A 21,224-nucleotide genomic window follows, 5' to 3' on the forward strand; every position below is an offset into this window, starting at 1 on the left:
AGATTCAATGACATCATCTCTCCAGTTAATGATGCCTCGGTGCATATGACCTCTTAGGTTAATTCATTATGGCTCCTATGGATATACAGAATAAGATGGAGAGAACATACCTATCTTTCCTTGTTTTCTGATTTTTGCTGAAATAGCAGCAGCAGTAATAGGTGTTACATCTAAAGTTTCCAAGTCAAAGTGTGCAAGAGGAGGAACATAGTATGGGGTGACTGGAAAAGAGAAGAGACAACGCTCAATGCATACCCATCACATAACCCTGTTAGAATGCATCGTCTGACTGGCTGAATGCTTGTAAGATACATACAAGTTACCCAACATTAATTGTTTTGGCATAGCAAAATGATCAGAGATGTCTTATAGGAGTATCATATTAAATGATTATAATCAATTAACATAAAACCATTCTATAAAATGATATAAAATATCCAAACAGATAAGGACTAAAAATAAACTAACCTTTATTTAAAATCTAAATATATTTAAATTAGGTCACACAGAGGTTTGTTTTACACATAATTATTTAGATGAGGACCTGAGGGAGACTCCATGATTTCCCCAGAGAATCTACCTAGCATTTTATTTTTTTAAGTTTACTTATTTATTTAAGTAATTCCTATATCCAACATGGGGTTGAACTCATGACCCCAAGATCAAGATCAAGATCATGACTCACGCTCTTCTGACTGAGCCAGCCAGGCACCCATCTACCTAGCATTTTAAAACAAGTGTACATATTGGTCAGAGGTATCATTTTTTAAGTTTTTTAAAATTTTATTTATTTTTGAGAGACAGAGAGAGAGTGCAAGGGAGGGGCAGAGAGAGAGAGACAGAGAATCCCAAGCAGGTAGCACACTGTCAGCATAGAGCCCATGAACTGTGAGATCATGACCTGAGCTGAAACCAAGAGCCGGATGCTTATCTGACTGAGCCACCCAGGTGCCCCAGTCTTTCAGCTTTACTCCTGGTTTATCACTATGTTTAGGAAAGTAAAGGGCACTGAAAGTTTGCCTTCTTTTTTATTATTTTTAAAAATTTTATTCTAGAAAGAGAGAGCGTGCATGTGAGCAGTGGAGGTCAGAGGGAGAGAATCTCAAGCAGGCTCCACACACAGTGTAGAGCCTAATGCAGGGCTCAATCCCATGACCTTGGGATCATGACCTGAGCTGAAATCAAGAGTTGGGATGCTTGAACCTAGATGCCTCTGAAATTTTGACTTCTAAAGAAGAAAAGTTACTTTACAAAAGCCCAACGAATGCTATTTTTCATTTTCTCAAGCAAACAGATTTCTCAGAGGTAACTGGAGGTAACAAAGGGAGGAAAATGGATATATATACATATACGCATATATATAGATATATGTGTGTGTGTGTGTGTGTGTGTGTTTGTTTGTTTTCAATTTTGAGTATACATTTCTTGTCCCAGACGAATAGAGGATGGCTATCATTGAGCCTGGCTTAAAAGTAAAGTTCTTTAGGGTCGTCTGGGTGGCTCAGTCGGTTAAGCGGCCGACTTCGGCTCAGGTCATGATTTCACGGTCCGTGAGTTCGAGCTCCGCGTCGGGCTCTGTGCTGACAGCTCGGAGCCTGGAGCCTGTTTCAGATTCCGTGTCTCCCTCTCTCTGTCTCAAAAATAAATAAACATTAAAAAAAAAAAAAGTAAAAAAAAAAAGTAAAGTTCTTTATCTCGTCATTGCTATCCTAGCCAGGTTACAGTAAGACACTTTCCTTACCTGCTAAGTACTTTTCCAGGATTCTCTGGAGCTCCACAATATGCTTTAACCGGGTAAGCACTTTCCCCTTCATCTCAGGTGACGTTTGCCGGCAGAAGGCATTTACAACCTGGCAAAGGACAAATTATATTCTCATTCTTTGAATGGTTCCAGTTTTTTTTTTCTTTTTATATTTATTTATTTTTGAGAGACAGAGAGAACACAAGTGGGGCAGGGGGAGGGGGAGCACAGAGAGAGAAGGAGACAGAATCCAAAGCAGGCTCCAGGCTTTGAGCTGTCAGCACACAGCCCGATGCAGGGCTAGAGCTCACAAACCACGAGACCATGACCTGAGCCGAAGTCGGACGCCTAACCGACTAAGCCACCCAGGTGTCCCTGAATGGTTGCAGTTTTAACCCTGTTTGCATTATTCATCCAGAGCTTAAAAATGCCAGGGTGCCTGGATGGCTTGGTCAATTAAGCATTCGACCCTTGACTTCAGCTCAGGTCATTATTTCAGAATTTGTAAATTTGAGCCCCACTGGCTCTGTGCTGGCAGCCCAGAGCCTGCTTGGGATTCTCTCTCCCTCTCTCCGCCCCTCCCCTGCTCGCATACACTCTCTCTGAAAATAAACATTAAATTTTTTTTTTTTTAAATGCCATTCAGTGGCAGTATCTGTGAGTTTAATCTGTAATGTAAAAGTGTTCTCAGTAAGGTGCTATAGAGAAGGAAAAAAAAAAAAAGCCCTGGGCCAATACAGGAGATCTGACTTCTAATCCTAGTTCTACTGATTTCTAGTTAAGTAGCAAGGTGGAACAGCAGTGAGTAGACAGCACACACTTTGGTGAAACAAGTCCTATTTTGCTACTTGCTAGCTGTGTGAACCTGGCCAACTCATTAGCCTTTCTGAGTTTTTATTTATTCAACTATAAAATGAGAATGCAGTTATTATATGGATTTAATACTGTAAATAGAGAAATAAGCCCAGCATTTGGCATAATGTAAGTACTTGAGTACTTACTGACTTTGAACTCTCTTGTATCTGCAACTCCACGGGTACGAAACAAGGATAACAACACCTATCCTGCTTACATCATAATAGAAATGTAATCATAAGAGGAGATAATTTAAGTGCACATTCTCAGAATAATATACATAAGAAAGGAAGTGAGATATAAATATATGTTACTGTCATTTTCATCATATTTCATTATTATGGATTTCACTCAACATATTTTTTCATATTTTTTTTACTGTTTATTTTTGACAGAGAGAGACAGAGCATGAGTGGGGGAGGGGCAGAGAGAGAGAGAGAGACACACACACACACACACACACACACACACACACACACACATACAGAATTAAAAGCAGGCTCCAGGCTCTGAGCTGTCAGCACAGAGACCGACGTGGGGCTCGAACTCACAGACTGCGAGGTCATGACCTGAGCCGAAGTTGGACATTCAACTGACAGAGCCACCCAGGCACCCCCAAAACATATTCTAAAGGAAGGGGAAAACCATCACTCACTTGATCTCACTGAATTAAAACATTAAGTACATACCTATGCAAGGGTGAACAGTATTTTCACAGTGAAGAAGGTGAGGTTATTCCAGTCAAAAGCAAGAATACAACAAAAAGGCTTGTAGTAGGAAAGCATGAACAACTTATTAAGTGAATTCTAAGTATTTTGATTTGGCTACGTCAAAAGGTACATGTAAATGGGGAAAAGTGGGACATAACAGCTGGAGAAGCACACAGGGGTTAGTGCTAGTAATTTTTTTTTTTTTTTTTTTTAACGTTTATTTATTTTTGAGACAGAGACAGAGCATGAATGGGGGAGGGGCAGAGAGAGAGGGAGACACAGAATCGGAAGCAGGCTCCAGGCTCTGAGCCATCAGCCCAGAGCCCGACGCGGGGCTCGAACTCACGGACCACGAGATCGTGACCTGAGCTGAAGTTGGACGCTTAACCGACTGCGCCACCCAGGCGCCCCAATTTTTTTTCTTTTTAAGTAGGCTCCATGCCCAATGTGGGGCTTGAACTCATGACCCCCCTGAGATCAAGAGTTATAGCCTCTACCCACTGAACCAGCTGAACCAGCCAGGCGCTTCTGTAGAGAGTCCCATGAGAACCAGGAAATAGTTTCCTTTCAAGAAGAATTATAGACAATAGGTGAAATTCCCAGTAACTATGTTTACCTCTCGGAACCAGTTGAGAGTAAGAAATATGAGTGAACACATGAATGAGTGCTCTTTAACAGACATGGATGTCAACCTCTCTCCAGGCTCCAAGTCAGTGAGGAATATAGGACAATCTGAAAGAGAACAAACATTATTAACTCCCTTTATTTCGAGTCAACAGAACCTGGATGCTACCCCTAGAGTTACATCTCCTATACTTATATTCCCCTTTAATTTATATTTGAAGGTGAAGCTTTGGGCAGTCTTAAAATTACTGCCTTAGTATGTAGCCATCTTTAATATCATGAAGAAGTTTTTACAAAATTAGATGCAAGGACCAGAAAGCAACAAGGAACTATGATGATGATTCATCTGTCAATATGATGGGAATCTTTATATATCATCTTTGCAGTTTCATTATTAGTGCTATTTTACTCTGTGAAGTTTAAAAATTCCTTCCCCTACACACCATGTACTGGTTTGCTCCCTCCCTAAGATTACCAGAGAAAGGTTACAAAGAAGAAAGGATCTGATAACTTCATCCTATACCTAATAAACCATCAATCTCCTCCAAGCTTCCATTATGTTGTTTCTCCACACAAAGCCTCAGTAACCGGAAATAGGGAGCCAGGCACAATGGAGACACCAATCTGGGAAGGAAAAATTCATTTCTAAACAATATTTTATAGGCATATTAATCCATGTTTATAAAGAACCCCACCTTATAATTAAAGCGTTTTGCCCAAAATAAATGTCTACTTTTTAGAACATATGACAAGGAGCTTAATGGGTGCTCAGTAAATAAACAATTAACTAAACTGGAGGGAGACAGAGGCTGAATAGAGTGAATGTCCATGAGTCAGGAGAAGCAGAGATAAAATGGAAGGAGGGAGGAAAACAAGTATGTTCATGGGAGGGAGAAAGAAACAAATGAAAATAGCCTCACAGAGTACCTGTTGGCTGTCATTAGGCAATGCAGACCCCAACCACAGGGACTAAGAAAAAACAACCTGTTTTAGGAGAAACCCTTTTCCATCAAGTTCCCAAAAGATTGCAATAAGTGTGGAATATCCCGTGAACATTCAATACAGTAACAGAAGTTAAAGAAAAAGTACACTGACTTTTGGTCCGATTCCTGTGAAGTCATTCTACCCCCATCTTTTGCAAAGTCCTGAGAGTACAACAGTGGCAGGAGGTTGATGGCGATCCCATCACGACTACTGTGTTCTTCTAGTCCATAGAGAGCTTTCACAGGAAATGGATAGTCACTGTAAAGAGAACCCAGAATTTGATGCCCCAAGGGTATACAAATCTACGGGGGAAACTACTAAAACAAACCAATCTTCTCTCTTAGGAAGAGAACTTCTCTGAGGAGAAGTGAGAAACAAAAAGAACAAGTGGGGAAGCTTTGAGCAACTCTGGAGCTGGGGTGTTGGGGCTGGGAGGAAAGAAACTATGGGATGGAGCCAGACTTGGCTGAGGTCAAGAGCATTCTCAAGTCTGTACCATCCATCGACATAATTTCTTCACCAGTACAATCAAGTTAGTGGGTAAACAGTACTTACCCTTCTGGAAAAGCACAGAAGTCCACCACAAAGGCATCTTGGAAATCATTAAAGATGGTCTGCCCAACCCATTCCTTCAGGAAGCAAACAAACAAAAAAGGCATACAGCCCAGGGGGTACTTGCTGTAGATCCCTAGAAAAACTATTACTCTTTCTAAGCTTTAGTTTTGTCATTTCTAAGGAGGAAATAGCAATAATATGTACCCCATTATTAGAAGTGGAAAACATATAATACATGAAAAATGCTTAACATGGTGCCTGGCACAGAAAACATGGAGGCTATCAACATTATCAACAATATTATCACCAACCTCATCATTGCTATTATTATTGTTACTATGTAAAGGAGGCCTTAGAGGTGAGGCCTAGGGAAGGGCTTTCCCAACTAGAATATGGGAAAGCTCTCAGGATGACCAATTTTTTTTTTTTAAGTTTATTTATTTTTGAGAGAGCACGCGTGTATGCGTGAGTAGGGTAAGAGGCAGACAGAGAGAGGGACAGAGGATCTGAAGCAGGCTCCATGCTGACAGCAGAAAGCCTGATGTGGAGCTTGAACCCACAAACTGTGAGATCATGACCTGACCTGAAGTCAGACGCTTAACCGACTGAGCCACGCAGGCACCCCAGGATGATCTATTTTTGCACTGCAACAGACAGAAGGGCTTGAAGAATACGGAGTAAAGCAGCCCTCATGCTTCACTACTTTAAAAGATACTTGGCCTGGGGCGCCTGGGTGGCGCAGTCGGTTAAGCGTCCAACTTCAGCCAGGTCACGATCTCGCGGTCCGTGAGTTCGAGCCCCGCGTCAGGCTCTGGGCCGATGTCTCGGAGCCTGGAGCCTGTTTCCGATTCTGTGTCTCCCTCTCTCTCTGCCCCTCCCCCGTTCATGCTCTGTCTCTCTCTGTCCCAAAAATAAATTAAAAATGTTGAAAAAAAAAATTAAAAAAAAAAAAAAAAGATACTTGGCCTTACCAAGGCTTTTGGAGCCAGATTTCCTCTTTGGATCAGAGTAGCAAATTCATCATAATACAGTGCGGACGCCTGGGGAGACTGCTTACTGCAGGAATGAACCAACTGCAGCAACGAGGTCACCTGGAGCAGCCAAAGAGAAAGAATGGTTCAGCAACTGGGCTGCCAACACTTCCTAAACACTGTTCACCCCAAACAGTTTTTCCTTCCAGTATCACTGGCAAAGCTCTTACTTCCTCTCGCCTGAGGTTTTCCTGACCTTCCTGACCAGCCCATCTGTTTCTAAACTCATCTCTTTTCCAATCCATCAGACACCCACAGCCAGATTAATTTTTCTAAAGCAAAGCTTTGATTATGCCATGTCCGTGCTAAGAAACCTTTAAAGAATACCTCTGTGTAAAAAATTACATCAAAATGCCTTGATTCACATTCCAGGCCCTCTGTTTTCTACCTCTGGACTAGCTTTATCTCCAACTCTCCAATTTTACACTTACTTGTCCCTATGCTCCAGTCAATCTCCTATTCTGCAAACATGGCTCACTGTTCTCGCACTCTAGGAATTTACAATTTAATTAAGGAGATTAGATACAGAAATAAATGTAATCCACACCAGTAGATTCTAGGTGCCACAGTAGTGGTACAAATCACAAAAGCTATGAATTCAAGAAAACAGATTTGGGGAGGGAAAAAAAAAGAAGTCTTTTTGGTAAACTGCCAGTGACCAGAAGCAACTCCTCAGTTACCCATATACATATCCAAATACATTACAAGAACTCACCTGCGTGTACTGTTCATTGCTCACGTCTGTTCTCCCTTGGGTCAAACTTGAAGATCTAGTTCTAAAAACAAGGGATTTTAGGTTCACTTCTGTAATATTTTGTAAGAACTGGCAATAAGTTTTTTTGTTTTTGCTTTTTTTGTTTTTTTAAGTACTGGCAATAAGTTTCTGAGTCCTGCCATCCCTGGAATGTGAGTGGAGATAAAAGTACATGAAGACACAGAACTATTTATATACAAAATGTGGATTAGAGCAGATAATGGCTATCTTAATTTTTTTTTAATGGCACATTAAATTAGTAATAATCATAAGAGTGAGCACTGGGCATTATTCTAAGCATTTGGTGCTCTCAAGCAGTATGGCTCCAATGAATGAACTCTTAATGAGTACACTATGTAGCCTCCATGAATTACTAATGCTGATTCTAAGGATGTCTCCTGAGGTCCCAGGAATTCCTTAACAAATTATCTCTAAGAAGCATAAACGGAATTCCAAAGTCATTTTGCAATGGCAACATCTTATCAAGACCCAATACAGATGCTCCTTTAGGTGCTACAATTGTGGCATCAAAGTACAAGAGAGGAAAAAAAAATCTATAGAAAGACCTTATATGCATCAAACACGATGTCCCAGACAGAAAAACACAGCAATGGAGAAACCTATAATGTCTAGTGCCTAGGAGGCGTAAATGCAGAAAAATGCATCCCAGGAGGCTCAGGGTTCCCCTTTTGTAGAAATATTTCTAGAACTTTATTTCTTGGTAATCCCTAGTTTTTAACCATCAGATTGTAATAACTATAATCACATTCTGTAAAAAATTATATTAGTATATAGAGCCAAGATTAGAAGGGAAAATAGAAAAGTTGCAATAAATACTTGCTTACTTCTCTTATTACGGTTTTAATATTTACTTTTGTAAACACTTTTGCCTACACAACGTACACTTTATTTGTAAGGTGGCAACTTAATTAACTGACCTTGAGCCACAGAAGTCAGAATTTCCATGCATACCTGTCTGCTGCCATGATGCCAGCCATGGTGACAGCACCAATAATACCAATGAGTTTGTATCTGACTATGGTGCTAGAGAGCTGCTTTCGTATCACCAGGTGCATATCATCCTGCAAAGAGATATGATAAAGAAAGATAAAAATGCTAGAATAGTACAGCAAAAGAGCCTGTGGATATTGGAGCCAAAATAGCTAAAATAGCAAGGGTTCTATCATTTACTGTGTGACTCTTGGCAAGTCACTGCATCTGAGTCTCAATTTTTTTCCATCTATAAAATGGGGAAGATTTTATGAGAGACAAATTACAAAACTGTCCTAGAACAATGTCAAAAACAAGGCAGATGTTCAAACATTATAGCTATGATTAATGTTGTGATAGTTGCTTGATAAGGATATGTATATTATTGTAATGTTGTTGTCTGCTCAGCTAAAATAATGAAATAGAAAAAAAATACTTAGGAGTAGTTTAACCAAGGAGGCAAAAGACTTGTACATTAAAAACTACAAAACAACAATGAAAGATATTAAAGAAGACCTAAATAAATGGAAAGATATCCCATGTGCATGAATTGAAGAGTTAATATGGCTAAGATAATGACAGTACTCACAGTGACATGCACATTCATTGTAATCCTTATTAAAATCCCAATAGAATTTTTTGCAGATATAGAAAAACCCATGCTAAGATTCATATAGAACTTTAAGGGACCCCAAATAACCAAAACAATCTTGAAAAAGAACAAATTTGTTCTGTCAAATTCCAGTTTTGAAAACAAAAAAAAATTTTTCTTTTTTTAATATTTTTGAGTGTGAGAGAGGGAGATAGAGAGAGAGCAAGCACAAGCAAGGGAGGGGCAAAGAGAGGGAGACACAGAATCTAAAGCAGGCTCTAGGCTCTGAGTTGTCAGCGCAGAGCCTGACGTGAAGTTCAAACTCATGAACTGTGAGATCATGACCTAAGCCACCTAGGCACCCCAAAGAAAATAAATTTTCAATTTTGAAATTATACATACAATCTTTCAATTTCAAAATTACTACAATGCTACAGTAATCAAAATAGTGTGCTACTTGCACAGGAAGCCCATACATACTAATGGATAGAACAGGGTCCAGAAATAAACCTTATTTGGTCATATATTGTCAACTGATTTTCTGCAAAGGTGCTAAGACTATTCAAAGGGAAAGGACAGTCTTTTCAACAAAAGGTGTTAAAACACACACATACATGGGGCGCCTGGGTGGCGCAGTCGGTTAAGCGTCCGACTTCAGCCAGGTCACGATCTCACGGTTCGTGAGTTCGAGCCCCGCGTCGGGCTCTGGGCTGATGGCTCGGAGCCTGGAGCCTGTTTCCGATTCTGTGTCTCCCTCTCTCTCTGCCCCTCCCCCGTTCATGCTCTGTCTCTCTCTGTCCCAAAAATAAATAAAAAACGTTGAAAAAAAAATTAAAAAAAAAAAAAAAAAAAAAAACACACACACATACACACACACACACAGAACAGGCGCTGAAAAAACTGGATACCCACAAACACAAAAAACAAAACTGAACCTTTCCTTACACAACATACAAAAATTAACTAAAAGTGAATCAACAATATAAATTTAAGAGCTAAAACTATAAGACTCTCAGCAAAAAACACAGAGGGGGGGAAAAAAAAGAAAAGAAAAAGAAAACACAGGGGAAAATCTTTATGACCTTGAATTTGGGAACAGTTTTTCCTAAGTATGACACCAAAAGCACAGACAAAAAGAAAAAAACACATAAATTGGGACTTCATCAAAACTCCATCAAAGGACACTATCAAGAGTAAAAAAATAATCCACAGAATGGGAAAAAATATTTGAAAGTCATGTATCTGATAAGGGACAATACCCAGGAAACATACAGAATTCCTATGCGTCAACAACAAAAGACAGACCATTTAGGGGTGCCAAGGCAGTCCAGTTAGTTCAGTGTCTGACTCTTGATTTCAGCTCAGGTCATGATCCCAGAGTTATGGGATTGAGTCCTGCATCAGGCTCCATGTTAAGCGTGGAGCCTGCTTGGGATTCTCTCTTGCTCTCTGCCCCTCCCCCACTTGCACTCTTTCTCAAAATAAACATTTAAAAAAAAAAGATGTTCAAAATTATCAGTCATTAAGGAAATGCAAATCAAGACAAACATTTGTCATACCATATCAACCATCTGAGATACCATTTCACACCCAGTAGGATGGTTATTATTACAAAATGGAAAATAAGTGGGGTGCCTGGGTGGCTCAGTAGGCTGAGTGTCTGACTTTGGCTCAGGTCATGATCTTGTAGTTCCTGGGTTTGAGTCTCACATCAGGCTTTGCGCTAATAGCGCAGAGACTGCTTTGGATTCTGTCTCCTTCTCTCTGCCCCTCACCAACCCCTCGCATGTGTGGTCTCTCTCAAAAATAATAATTTTTAAAAAATGGAAAATAAGTGTTGGTGAGGATATAAAACCATGGAATCCCCAATTGTTCACGGGAATGAAAAATGGTACAGCTTTTGTAGAAAATGGTTTGGTAGTTCCTCCAAATGCTGAACACAGAATGAATATATGACTCATCAACTCCACTCCTAGGTATATACCCCAAAGAATTTAAAATAGGGACTCAAAAAGATATTTTTATACCAATATTCATTGCTGCATTATTCACAATAGCCAAAAGGTGAAAAAAGGCTAGTGTCCATCAAGAAATAAATGCACAAACTAAATGTTCTACATATATACAATGGAATACTATTTAGCCATGAAAAGGAATGAAGTTTGATATATCTTACACCATGGACGAACCTTGAACAGATTATGCTAGGCGAAATAAAAGGAGAAATATGATATGACTATTTCAATTAGGTACCCAGAACAGGCAAATTCAGAGACAGGAAGTAGATTAGAGGTAATGAGGGGCTGGAGGAAAGAAAATGAGGAGTTACTGCTTAATGGGTAGGGTTTCTGGTTGGGATGACAAAAAGTTCTGGATAGAGACAGTGGTGACAGTTGCACAACATTCTTAATGAACTTAATGCCACTGAATTGTACGCTTAAAAATGGTTAAAATAGTAAAATTTGCTATGCATGTTTTAACCACCATTAAAAAATAAAATAATGATGTAGCTCTACATTACTCATGTGAAGCCATCTCCAAAATATACAGCTAAATGAAAACAGTAAGATGCAGAACAAAAGGGTAAAAAGTGGAATATAGGTAAATACACATTTGTAAATGCTCGGACATCTCAGAAAGCTATAAACTAATAACAGCAATTGCCTTTAGAGAACCAAATGCTTAGAGGACTGAGAGGAAAGGAGACTTATTTTTCACCACTTTCTATACCTTTTGAATTTATGTATGTATATTACCTAGCCTTTTTTTTTTTTAATTAACAAAAAGTGTTGGTTGTTCAAAGTCACAGTCCAGTATGGATATTGCCACGGGGTGGCACTAACGGTACAAAAGAGCTATGAGCTATGACTGCAACCTAATCTCTAGTTTTAGTCCCTTTGCCTGACTTTCTCAGTAAATGGTGTCCACAAACGAAAGCAAGCCCAGGTGACGTTCACATTAGAAGCAGATGCTTGCTAGGAAACAAGGTAATTCTGTGTCCCCACAGCACTCAGTACAGAACCTGAATGGCTTTTGTTAGTTCCACGGTCAGCTGATTATAGACCCTAATAGACCGAGCTACTTAAGGGTAGAAATTCTAATATACTTACCATTTCAGTGCTTAGTACACAGTAGGCACATAATGTTTGTGGTAAGAAAAGAATGAGTAAGTGCTCAAACTATGGCTGTGTACTTGATTTCTTTTTTTTTTTTTTTTTTTAATTTTTTTTTTCAACGTTTTTTATTTATTTTTGGGACAGAGAGAGACAGAGCATGAACGGGGGAGGGGCAGAGAGAGAGGGAGACACAGAATCGGAAACAGGCTCCAGGCTCCGAGCCATCAGCCCAGAGCCAGACGCGGGGCTCGAACTCACGGACCGCGAGATCGTGACCTGGCTGAAGTCGGACGCTTAACCGACTGCGCCACCCAGGCGCCCCTTTACTTGATTTCTATTATTACACAGGCTGGAGTGATTTTGGTCAGTGAATTTCAATTCAATAAGTTTAAAGGCTTAAAGGTTTCTCAATACACTGCATGTTACCTGGATGTGACTGCTGGCTTCATGCTGTTTGCTAAATGCCAGTGTGCTCAGAATATAGAAGAGTTTTCGTATCTGCCGAGGGGACATATTATCCAGATAATCTAAAATGCCCTGTGAGAAAAAAAAAAAATGCCAACAATAAGGCCAGCAACTAATATTTTCTTCCTTTAAATAAAAAAATTAAAATCCTTATAAGAAGCATACACAAATAGCCAGGCATCCATTCCACAAAAGCTCAAGTTCTATCAAGCTGCTCAGAGCCCAAAGGGTTAGTCATCCTAACATACCTCCTAGTTCTCCCTACTTTCTCCACCCTTCCCTTCTTCTCAGTGAAAACAATACTCTGCCACAAGTTATATCTCTGACCCTATTCCTTATCAGCTTTCACTCCATGAATTACTTATTCATTCTCTACAGATGTGGAAGGAGTCACAAGGAAACTAATTACTTTTCGACCTTGGGCAAAACTTCAGTTTTATCATCCCTAATATGGGGATAACAAGGCCTACATAGTTACCTTTCAAAGCCCAGACGCAATTATGTCAACTCCTTGTTAAAAGCCTGTAATAGCTCTCTATGGTCTATAAAATAAGGTTGAAACTCTTTAGGGGCACCTGGGTGGCTCAGTCAGTCAGGCATCCAACTCTTGATCTCAGCTCAGGTCATGATCTCACAGTTCTTGAGCTCAAGCCCCATGTCAGGCCCTGCACTGATAGCGGACAGCTTGCTTGGAATTCTCTCTCCTTCTCTCTCTGCCCCTACCCGACTCATGCTCTCTTTTGCTCTCAAAAATAAACTTTAAAAAAAAAAAAAAAAGCTGAAAACACTTCAGTGTGGTATTTGAGACTCTTCATAATCTGGCCCTATCCTGTGTCTTCCCAGCCTCACCTCCCAACACCCCTCACCATTTATCCCATTTGCCAACCATGTTAGTCTACTTGTCATCCATCATGTATACCAAAGACCTGGGTGCCAGTTTGCTTCTGTTTGAACTGTCCTCTGCCTACATACACTTCCTTTACTTTCTCCTATCAAATCATTCCCAACCTTCAAGAATCACTGAAATCTATTTGTTGAAGAAATACCCAGTTTCCCAGGCCAAGTTAATTTTCTTGCCAAGTATATCTGTAGCACTTCATCTTTCTAGAGACCTCTCATGTTGTATTTACAGTGACTTGCTTATGGACATAGTTCTACTATCACCAAAGTCAAGAACTAAGTTTTATATACAGAGCACCCAGAATAAAGCCTGCACACAGGCATAAAGAAGTATTTGCTGAATGCATTAATACATACATAAATGAGTCATTTCTTTCTATTATTTGCCCATCACCTCATCTCTTTCCCATTCCCTCCTACCAATCACAGCACTTAATAGCTAGAATACAAATTAAATTGTTACTAATGGATTCCAGATAACTCTCAGATACATGCAAGAAAGAAAAACGACTCAATATATGTCACCAGAGGGACTAGATACCTTCACAAAGATGGCATTCAGCCTCATAGCAGATAGGTTTAGAACTACCAACTCTAGGAGGACATCCAAAGCAGTATCCACTTCAGCTTCATTCCCACTGCAGATATGGGTCACTAGGGCACCAACCACTTCCTACAGAGTAGAGTCAAGAAACAGTGTGGATAAAAATATGACTGAAACCATTATGACTCAGGTTGATGCCTGATATCATTCCAATCTCCACTTGGTGAAAATCCCAACCTAACCTATCCTGTTGTCTAATTCTATAATGTAATTTTCATTCATGTTGGATTCAGAGGTTTAGGATTATGCCAATCTAACTATAGTACCATCTACTCTTGACTTATTTCTCAAAATTTATCAGTGAGCATCATCTAAGCCCTCCTGATTTTGTTCCCTGGAAGTCTTTCCCTTTCTTTTCTCATACTGGTTAAATACTACACTTTAAGCTATGGTTGTATCTATTAAAATGTATTAAAAAGATGGAACTTAGGGGGCGCCTGGGTGGCTCGGTCGGTTAAGCGTCCGACTTCGGCTCAGGTCACAATCTCACGGTCCGTGAGTTCGAGCCCCGCGTCGGGCTCTGTGCTGACAGCTCAGAGCCTGGAGCCTGTTTCAGATTCTTTGTCTCCCTCTCTCTCTGCCCCTCCCCTGTTCATGCTCTGTCTCTCTCTGTCTCAAAAATAAATAAACATTAAAAAAATTTAAAAAAAAAAAAAAAAAAAGATGGAACTTAGGGCACCTGACTGGCTCAGTTGGAGGAGCGTGTGACTTTTGATCTTCTAGTTGTGGGTTCAAAATCCATGTCAAGTATAGAGATTACTTAAAAATAAAATATTATGGGCGCCTGGGGGGCTCAGTCATTAAGTGTCCAACTTCGGCTCAGGTCATGATCTCACAGCTCATGAGTTCAAGCCCCATATCAGACTCTGTGCTAACAACTCAGAGCCTGGAGCCTGCTTCGGATTCTGTGTCTCCGTCTCTCTCTGCCCCTCTCCTGCTCACTCTCTGTCTTGCCCTCTCTTTCTTAAGAATAAACCTTAAAAAATTTTAAAAACTAAAAAAAAATCTTAAAAAAAAGATGGAATTCAAAGAGCTAAAGGATTTTAAGATTATTCTAGGTTAGACTTGTATGTTTCAAGCACCCATGGGTCATGACAGTATCTCTAAGACATTAAGATGGTTCCAAAGAAAATACCTTACATGCCATTCTCCCTTTCCTTTATACTACTGCTCCACAGAGGCATACAGTTTTCTCAACTGCAGTAGCTAGCTCATGCCAGCTGAATCTACTGCTCTAAGATTCTCAAAATTCTTTGTTTTTACAAGTTCAATTCAAATGTTATAACATTGTTAACAGTTAAGTATATAGCAAGTACAAAAAATGCACATTAAGACACTCTGTTCTTTGTTTTCATAATCACTTTCCAACTTTCCACAAGTACAGTCTTCCCTCTCTAGACATGTGCTATTAAATTTTGTGTCTCATGTTCGTAGGAATAGGATTATGTCCTCAGTTATTTCTCCTTCATTTGTTTTTCATCACAGTTTTTTCTAGAGAACAACTTCAGGATCAACTGGCAGCTGATTATTTGCAGCTAGGTTTTAAAACTGGTCTTTCTGTACTATAAAAACTGCCTGAGGGGCGCCTGGGTGGCTCAGTCGGTTAAGCGTCTGACTTCAGCTCAGGTCATGATCTCACAGTCCATGAGTTCAAGCCCCGCGTCGGGCTCTGGGCCGATGGCTCAGAGCCTGGAGCCTGCTTCCGATTCTGTGTCTCCCTCTCTCTCTACCCCTCCCCCGTTCATGCTCTGTCTCAAAAATAAATAAACGTTAAAAAAAAAAAAAAATTTTTAAAAAAAACAAAAACTGCCTGATAACCCCAGCCCTTTCAGCCAAGGTTTACTCAGAAATAGACTAGATGGGATGTTCATTTTAACTCAGAGAATTTTAGAGCTCAAAACGCAGAGTTAGATCTTCTAGTCCAGTCTCTTCATTTTATTGAAAGCAGACTACAACTTAGTTTTCCCAACTCCCAGTTCAGAATTCTTTCTACATCAGTGCCTTCCAACCAGCAAGAAATAAACACGAGGGGCGGCTGGGTGGCTCAGTCAGTTGAGCATCTGACTTCGGCTCAGATCATGATCTCGCAGTTCCCGAGTTCGAGCTCCATGTTGGGCTCTGTGCTGACAGCTCAGAGCCTGAAGCCTGCTTTGGATTCTGTGTCTCCCACTCGCTCTGCCCCTCCCCTGCTCATGCTCTATCTCTCTCTCCCTCTCTCTCAAAAATAAACATTAAAAAAACAAAAAAGAAAGAAAGAAACATATCACATGCAAGTCACTTGGAACTGCATTTCTTCCTGTTCCGTTCCCTCCTTTCCAAGATAAATATTTCAACATACCTGCTGGCAGTAAGTGTCAAAAAAATTAAATGCATATTTGTAGAGGAGACTGCCAAACAAAATGATACTCTGGTCTAGGGAGTGCACGAAACTCTGAGCCAGCGACAGAATGGATGGACAAATATCCTTAAGGACCTTAAGGGGAAAAGAGGAGAGAGAAAAAAAGAAGCTGTGGGAGGAATTTAGTTAACACAGAACCAAGAGGTGCCAACCCTTATAGGATATCAGAGTTCTCCTGACCAACTCTCACTTTAACTTAAGGAAACTTAACCTTTCTTTTACTCAAAATTATCCTTCATCATTGAGTCTTCTCTCAGGATTGGTGGGATTTGCCATATGGATAAGAATTAACCTGGAAGCTCAAAGAAGTTAAATTATAAGCCTAACACCATTGTTCCTATCTGCCCAATTTGGGACTAGAATCCAGATATTCTAAATCCCAATTTCCTCACTCAATCATACTGCCTCCCTAGGCCTGTTCTGCCACGGTTATGATTTGAAATCAAAATATAAGGTTCAACACTAATTAACTAAACCAATTTCTTTTAAAGAAGATCAAAAAGAGAACTGATCATGTCTCACCAATAAGGCAGAAAATGAACATTAATGGACCCAAAGTAAATATAACCAGTTTAGGTCTAGCTTCTTTACTGATACCATCACAATACCAAAAAAAAAAAAAAATCTTAAATTAAGGACTGAATTGGGTGTTATACTTTGCTGAAGAAAATGCAATAAAAGATTACTTATGGTTTCTGCCTTTTAGAAAACCATAGCCCAAAACACGTATCGTTGCCAGAAATAAGCACAGAAAGGACTGTAAGATAACACAAACACTAAATCCAGTCTTAAATATACAATCTTTTTTTTTTTTTTTTAATGTTTATTTATTTTTGAGACAGAGAGAGACATAGCATGAATGGGGGAGGGTCAGAGAGAAGGAGACACAGAATCTCAAACAGGCTCCAGGCTCTGAGCTGTCAGCACAGAGCCCGACACGGGGCTCGAACTCACAGACAGCGAGATCATGACCTGAGCCGAAGTCAGCCACTTAACCGACTGAGCCACTCAAGTGCCCCCTAAATACACAATTTTAAAACTCAACTGCATATTCTCATTAGTTCCTAAGCCATAAACCACTGGGTACCCAGTTTCCTAAAAAGGTATACACTGTTTATATCCTGAAAATTCACCTAGAAACACCATTTCTAGTTTGAATTTCCAATTCAAAAGGTTTTTATTTCAACAGGAATAATCACCCAAGGGTCACTTTACTGAATGGCCAAATAGTGATGGTTTAAGAGATGCATAATTATGTCTCTATTAGCATTCCTTTGGCCCTGTTATACTCAGGGTTTTTAAAAACTGCTTATGGGGTGCCTGGGTGGCTCAGTTGGTTAAGCCTCTGACTCTTGACTTTGGCTCAGGTCATGATCTCACAGTTCGTGAGTTCAAGCCCCAGACTAGGCTCTTCGCTGACAGAGTAGAGCCTGCTTGGGATTCTCTCTCTACCTTGCTCTCTCCCCAAAAATATATAAACATTTAAAAACTGCTTAGAACAGGATACAGAAGGCAAGTTTGTCAAAGCTACAGATCACAAAGAGCTAGATAATTAAAATGTTTAATGCAAAGTTAAGATTCAAAAGTCTCAATCCACTTGAACAATGGGCTGAAACAAGATGAAATTTTTATATAGGAGCTGTAAAGCCTTCCATTGCAGGTTAAAAATCAAGTTATAGAAGTATGTAATTAGAAGACTTGAACTAAGGAGAGCCTGGGTGGCTCAGTCAGTTAAGCTTCCAACTTCAGCTCAGGTCATGATCACATTGTTTGAGAGTTGAGCCCCACGTCAGGCTCTGTGCTAACAGCTCAGAGCCTGGCGCCTGCTTCGGATTCTATGTCTTCCTCTCTCTCTACCCTTCTCCACTCATACTCTGTTTCTCTCTCTCTCTCTAAAATAAATAAGCGTTAAAAAAAAAAAAGAAGACTTGAACTAAAACATTTCCTATAAAACAGAATTTGGAGCTTGAGTTTAAGAAGTTCAACATGAACCAGTTTTGTGACATTTTTCCTAAAAAGATGGGACACCAGTCTTAGGTTGGTTTTATTAACATCATATTGTCTCAATCAAGGTAAGTAACAACCCTACTATGTTTTGCAATATATTGAGCTATCCAAGATGAAGATCCAGGAAAGGTGGTATTGTCAGGATTCCCACACTGGAAAGGAAAGGTTAAATAGGACTTCTCTGTAACTTTCAGACTAATGTCTGATTCTCTGATACTTACCACGTAATGAATACAGAATGTACTCTGTAGCAGCTGTTCTTCAAAGCAGCCTGATCGAATCTTATTTCTTAGCACCCTCTCGACATACTTCTTTACCTGAGTATTGGTGCTATAGATGATGAAAAGTATTGCTATGTCGAAAATCTATTGTCAATGACAAAAAAGAAATAGTTTAATGTATCAGTACATCTATTTCCATAAAATAGTAGCTCTCAACTTTTCCCCATGAAAACAGAAAATGGGTGATACTCATTTGTTCAACATACTCCATAGGAGTATCTACATTTCTTTTCCTCACAAAACCCACAAATATTTTTCAGAGAAATAACTGCCACAATTATTAACCACTGGTATCTTTTATGAAATCACTGGAATGTAAGTTGAAGTGATATTATTACAGAAATAATCTTGAATATCCTCACATTAAGGAACAATCACTAGCCAACCTCGGTATATATTTATTAGAAAAATACTTTCTCAAAATTTGGAGAGACTGAAAAAAAAAAAATTTGGAGAGACTGTAAATGCCTGTAAATATGAAAAAAATTAAATTCTTTTCTTAAATTTAAATTCTTGGGGCACATGGGTGGTTCAGCTGGTTAAGCATCCAACTTCGGCGCAGGTCATAATCTCATGGTATGTGGGTTTGAGCCCTGCATCAGGCTCTGTGCTGACAGCTCAGAGCCTGGAGCTCGCTTGCTTCAAATTCTGTGTATCCCTCTCTCTCTCGGCCCCTCCCCAACTCATGCTCTGTCTCTCTCTCTCTCTCTCAAAAATAAACATTAAAAAATTTTTATTTTAATTCTTAAATTTAAAAAATTAAAGTCAGAATATTATGCAGCCATTAAGAAGAACAAGGTATACTATATTTTTTGACAGATATTCATGACATTGTAAAGTTTAAAAAAAAAGCAACCTGCAAGACAATAACCATAAAAGGATTTTTCTTTTTTTTTTAACTTTTTAAATATTTATTTATTTTTGAGAGAGACAGAATGTGAGTTGGGGAGGGGCAGAGAGAGACAGAGACACAGAATCTGAAGATGGCTCCAGGATCCGAGCTGTCAGCACAGAGCCCAACATGAGGTTCAAAGTCACACCTGCACTCACACACAAATACACCTTGTATATAAATAGGAAATAATCTGTAAGAGTAATTATACAAGAAGAATGAACAGACAGTAAAGAGAAACTTTATTTACTTATTTTTTTCAGAAAGAGAATGAGCATGCAAACAAGCAGGGGTAAGGGGTAGGGAGAGAGTGAATACTAAGTAGGATCCACGCTGTTAGCACATAGCCTGACCAGGGGCTTGAACTCACAAACCATGAGATCGTGACCATACCTGAAATTGAGTCGGACACTTAACCAACTGAGCCAGCCAGGTGTCCCATGGAAACTTTATTTTTAACATTTTTAGATTCTCCCCAGTTTTTTTCCCCCAATTAGCTTGCATTAACTTTGTTAAAAAAAAAAAAAAAAGGGTTAAAGAGGCACCTGGCCCCTCTAATATCCTGAAAATTCACCTAGAAACACCATTCCTAGCTTATAAAATTCCAATTCGAAAGGTTTTTATTTCAACAGGAATAATCACCCAAGGGTCACAACACTGAATGGCCAAATAGTGATGGATCAAAAGATGCCTAATTATGTCTTTATTAGCATTCTTCTGGTCCTCTTATGCTCAGGGTTTTTAAAAACTGCTTATGGGACGCCAAACTGCTCTTTCTGTACTACAAAAACTGCCTGATAACCCCAGCCCTGATTTCAGCCAAAATTTAGAAAAGTAAGTAACTCAAGGTCTTGGGGTTGTGAGTTCAAGCCTCACATTGAATGTAGAGATTACTTAAAAAAAAAAAAAAAAAAAAATGGTTACAAAAGTCAAGCAGGTCAAAAAAAATCTCCTACAACTCAAGAGCAAAAGATCAATCAAAAGATGTACTGAGGATGTGGACAGACATTTTTTCAAGACATACTAATGGCCAACAGACACAAGAAAAGATGCTCAACATCACTAGTCATCAGGCAAATGCAAATCAAAACCACAATGAAGTATCATCTCACACCTGTCAGAATGGCTATCACTAAAAAGACAAGAGATAACAAATGTTGGCAAGGATGCAGAGAAAGAGAACCTTTGTGTACTGCTGGTGGAATGTGAGTGGTACAGCCGTTGTGGAAAAAGTATGGAGGTTCCTTAAAAAATTAAAAATAGAAGTATACAATCCAGAAATTCTACTTCTGGGTATTTATTCAAAAAACCAAAAGTACTAGGGGCGCCTGGGTGGCTCAGTCAGTTAAGCATCTGACTTTGGTTCGGGTCATGATCTCATGGTTCGTGAGTCGGGCTCATGATCTCATTTTTCAATCTCATGTTGGACTCAGAGCCTGGAGCCTGCTTTGGATTCTGTGTCTCCCTCTCTCTCTCTGCCCCTCCCCCGCTCACACTCTGCCTCTCTCTCTCTCCAAAATAAATAAACATAAAAAAAAAAAAAAAAAAGCAAAAAACCGAAAGTACTAATTCGACAAGATATCTGCACTCCATGATCCCTGCACAAGACATGGAAGCAACCTAAGTGTCCACTGATGGATGAGTGGAAAAACAAAATGTGGTATGTACACATATGTACACACATAAACACACACTGGAATACTATTCAGCCATAAAATGAATGAA

The 21,224-nt window shown here is 39.5% G+C and overlaps 1 protein-coding gene across 3 annotated transcripts in view; it reads right to left on the reverse strand.

Annotated features, from left to right (window-relative positions):
* The window catches only part of FANCD2 (FA complementation group D2), a 65,010-nt gene that overhangs the window by 25,866 nt on the left and 17,920 nt on the right, over window positions 1–21,224 (reverse strand). For all 3 annotated transcript variants that reach the window (XM_058726027.1, XM_058726025.1, XM_058726026.1), the window contains exons 15-27: window positions 18,548–18,691; window positions 16,260–16,394; window positions 13,859–13,990; window positions 12,379–12,489; window positions 8,227–8,336; window positions 7,216–7,276; window positions 6,441–6,560; window positions 5,470–5,543; window positions 5,026–5,172; window positions 4,454–4,554; window positions 3,923–4,038; window positions 1,742–1,850; window positions 111–221 (exon numbers count right to left, since the gene is read on the reverse strand). In XM_058726027.1, coding sequence (XP_058582010.1) covers window positions 111–221; window positions 1,742–1,850; window positions 3,923–4,038; window positions 4,454–4,554; window positions 5,026–5,172; window positions 5,470–5,543; window positions 6,441–6,560; window positions 7,216–7,276; window positions 8,227–8,336; window positions 12,379–12,489; window positions 13,859–13,990; window positions 16,260–16,394; window positions 18,548–18,691 — 1,471 coding nt within the window. The remainder of the gene's footprint in view (window positions 1–110; window positions 222–1,741; window positions 1,851–3,922; window positions 4,039–4,453; window positions 4,555–5,025; window positions 5,173–5,469; window positions 5,544–6,440; window positions 6,561–7,215; window positions 7,277–8,226; window positions 8,337–12,378; window positions 12,490–13,858; window positions 13,991–16,259; window positions 16,395–18,547; window positions 18,692–21,224) is intronic.

This window comes from Neofelis nebulosa, chromosome 4, assembly GCF_028018385.1.
Source record: "Neofelis nebulosa isolate mNeoNeb1 chromosome 4, mNeoNeb1.pri, whole genome shotgun sequence".
Taxonomy (NCBI): Eukaryota; Metazoa; Chordata; class Mammalia; order Carnivora; family Felidae; genus Neofelis; species Neofelis nebulosa.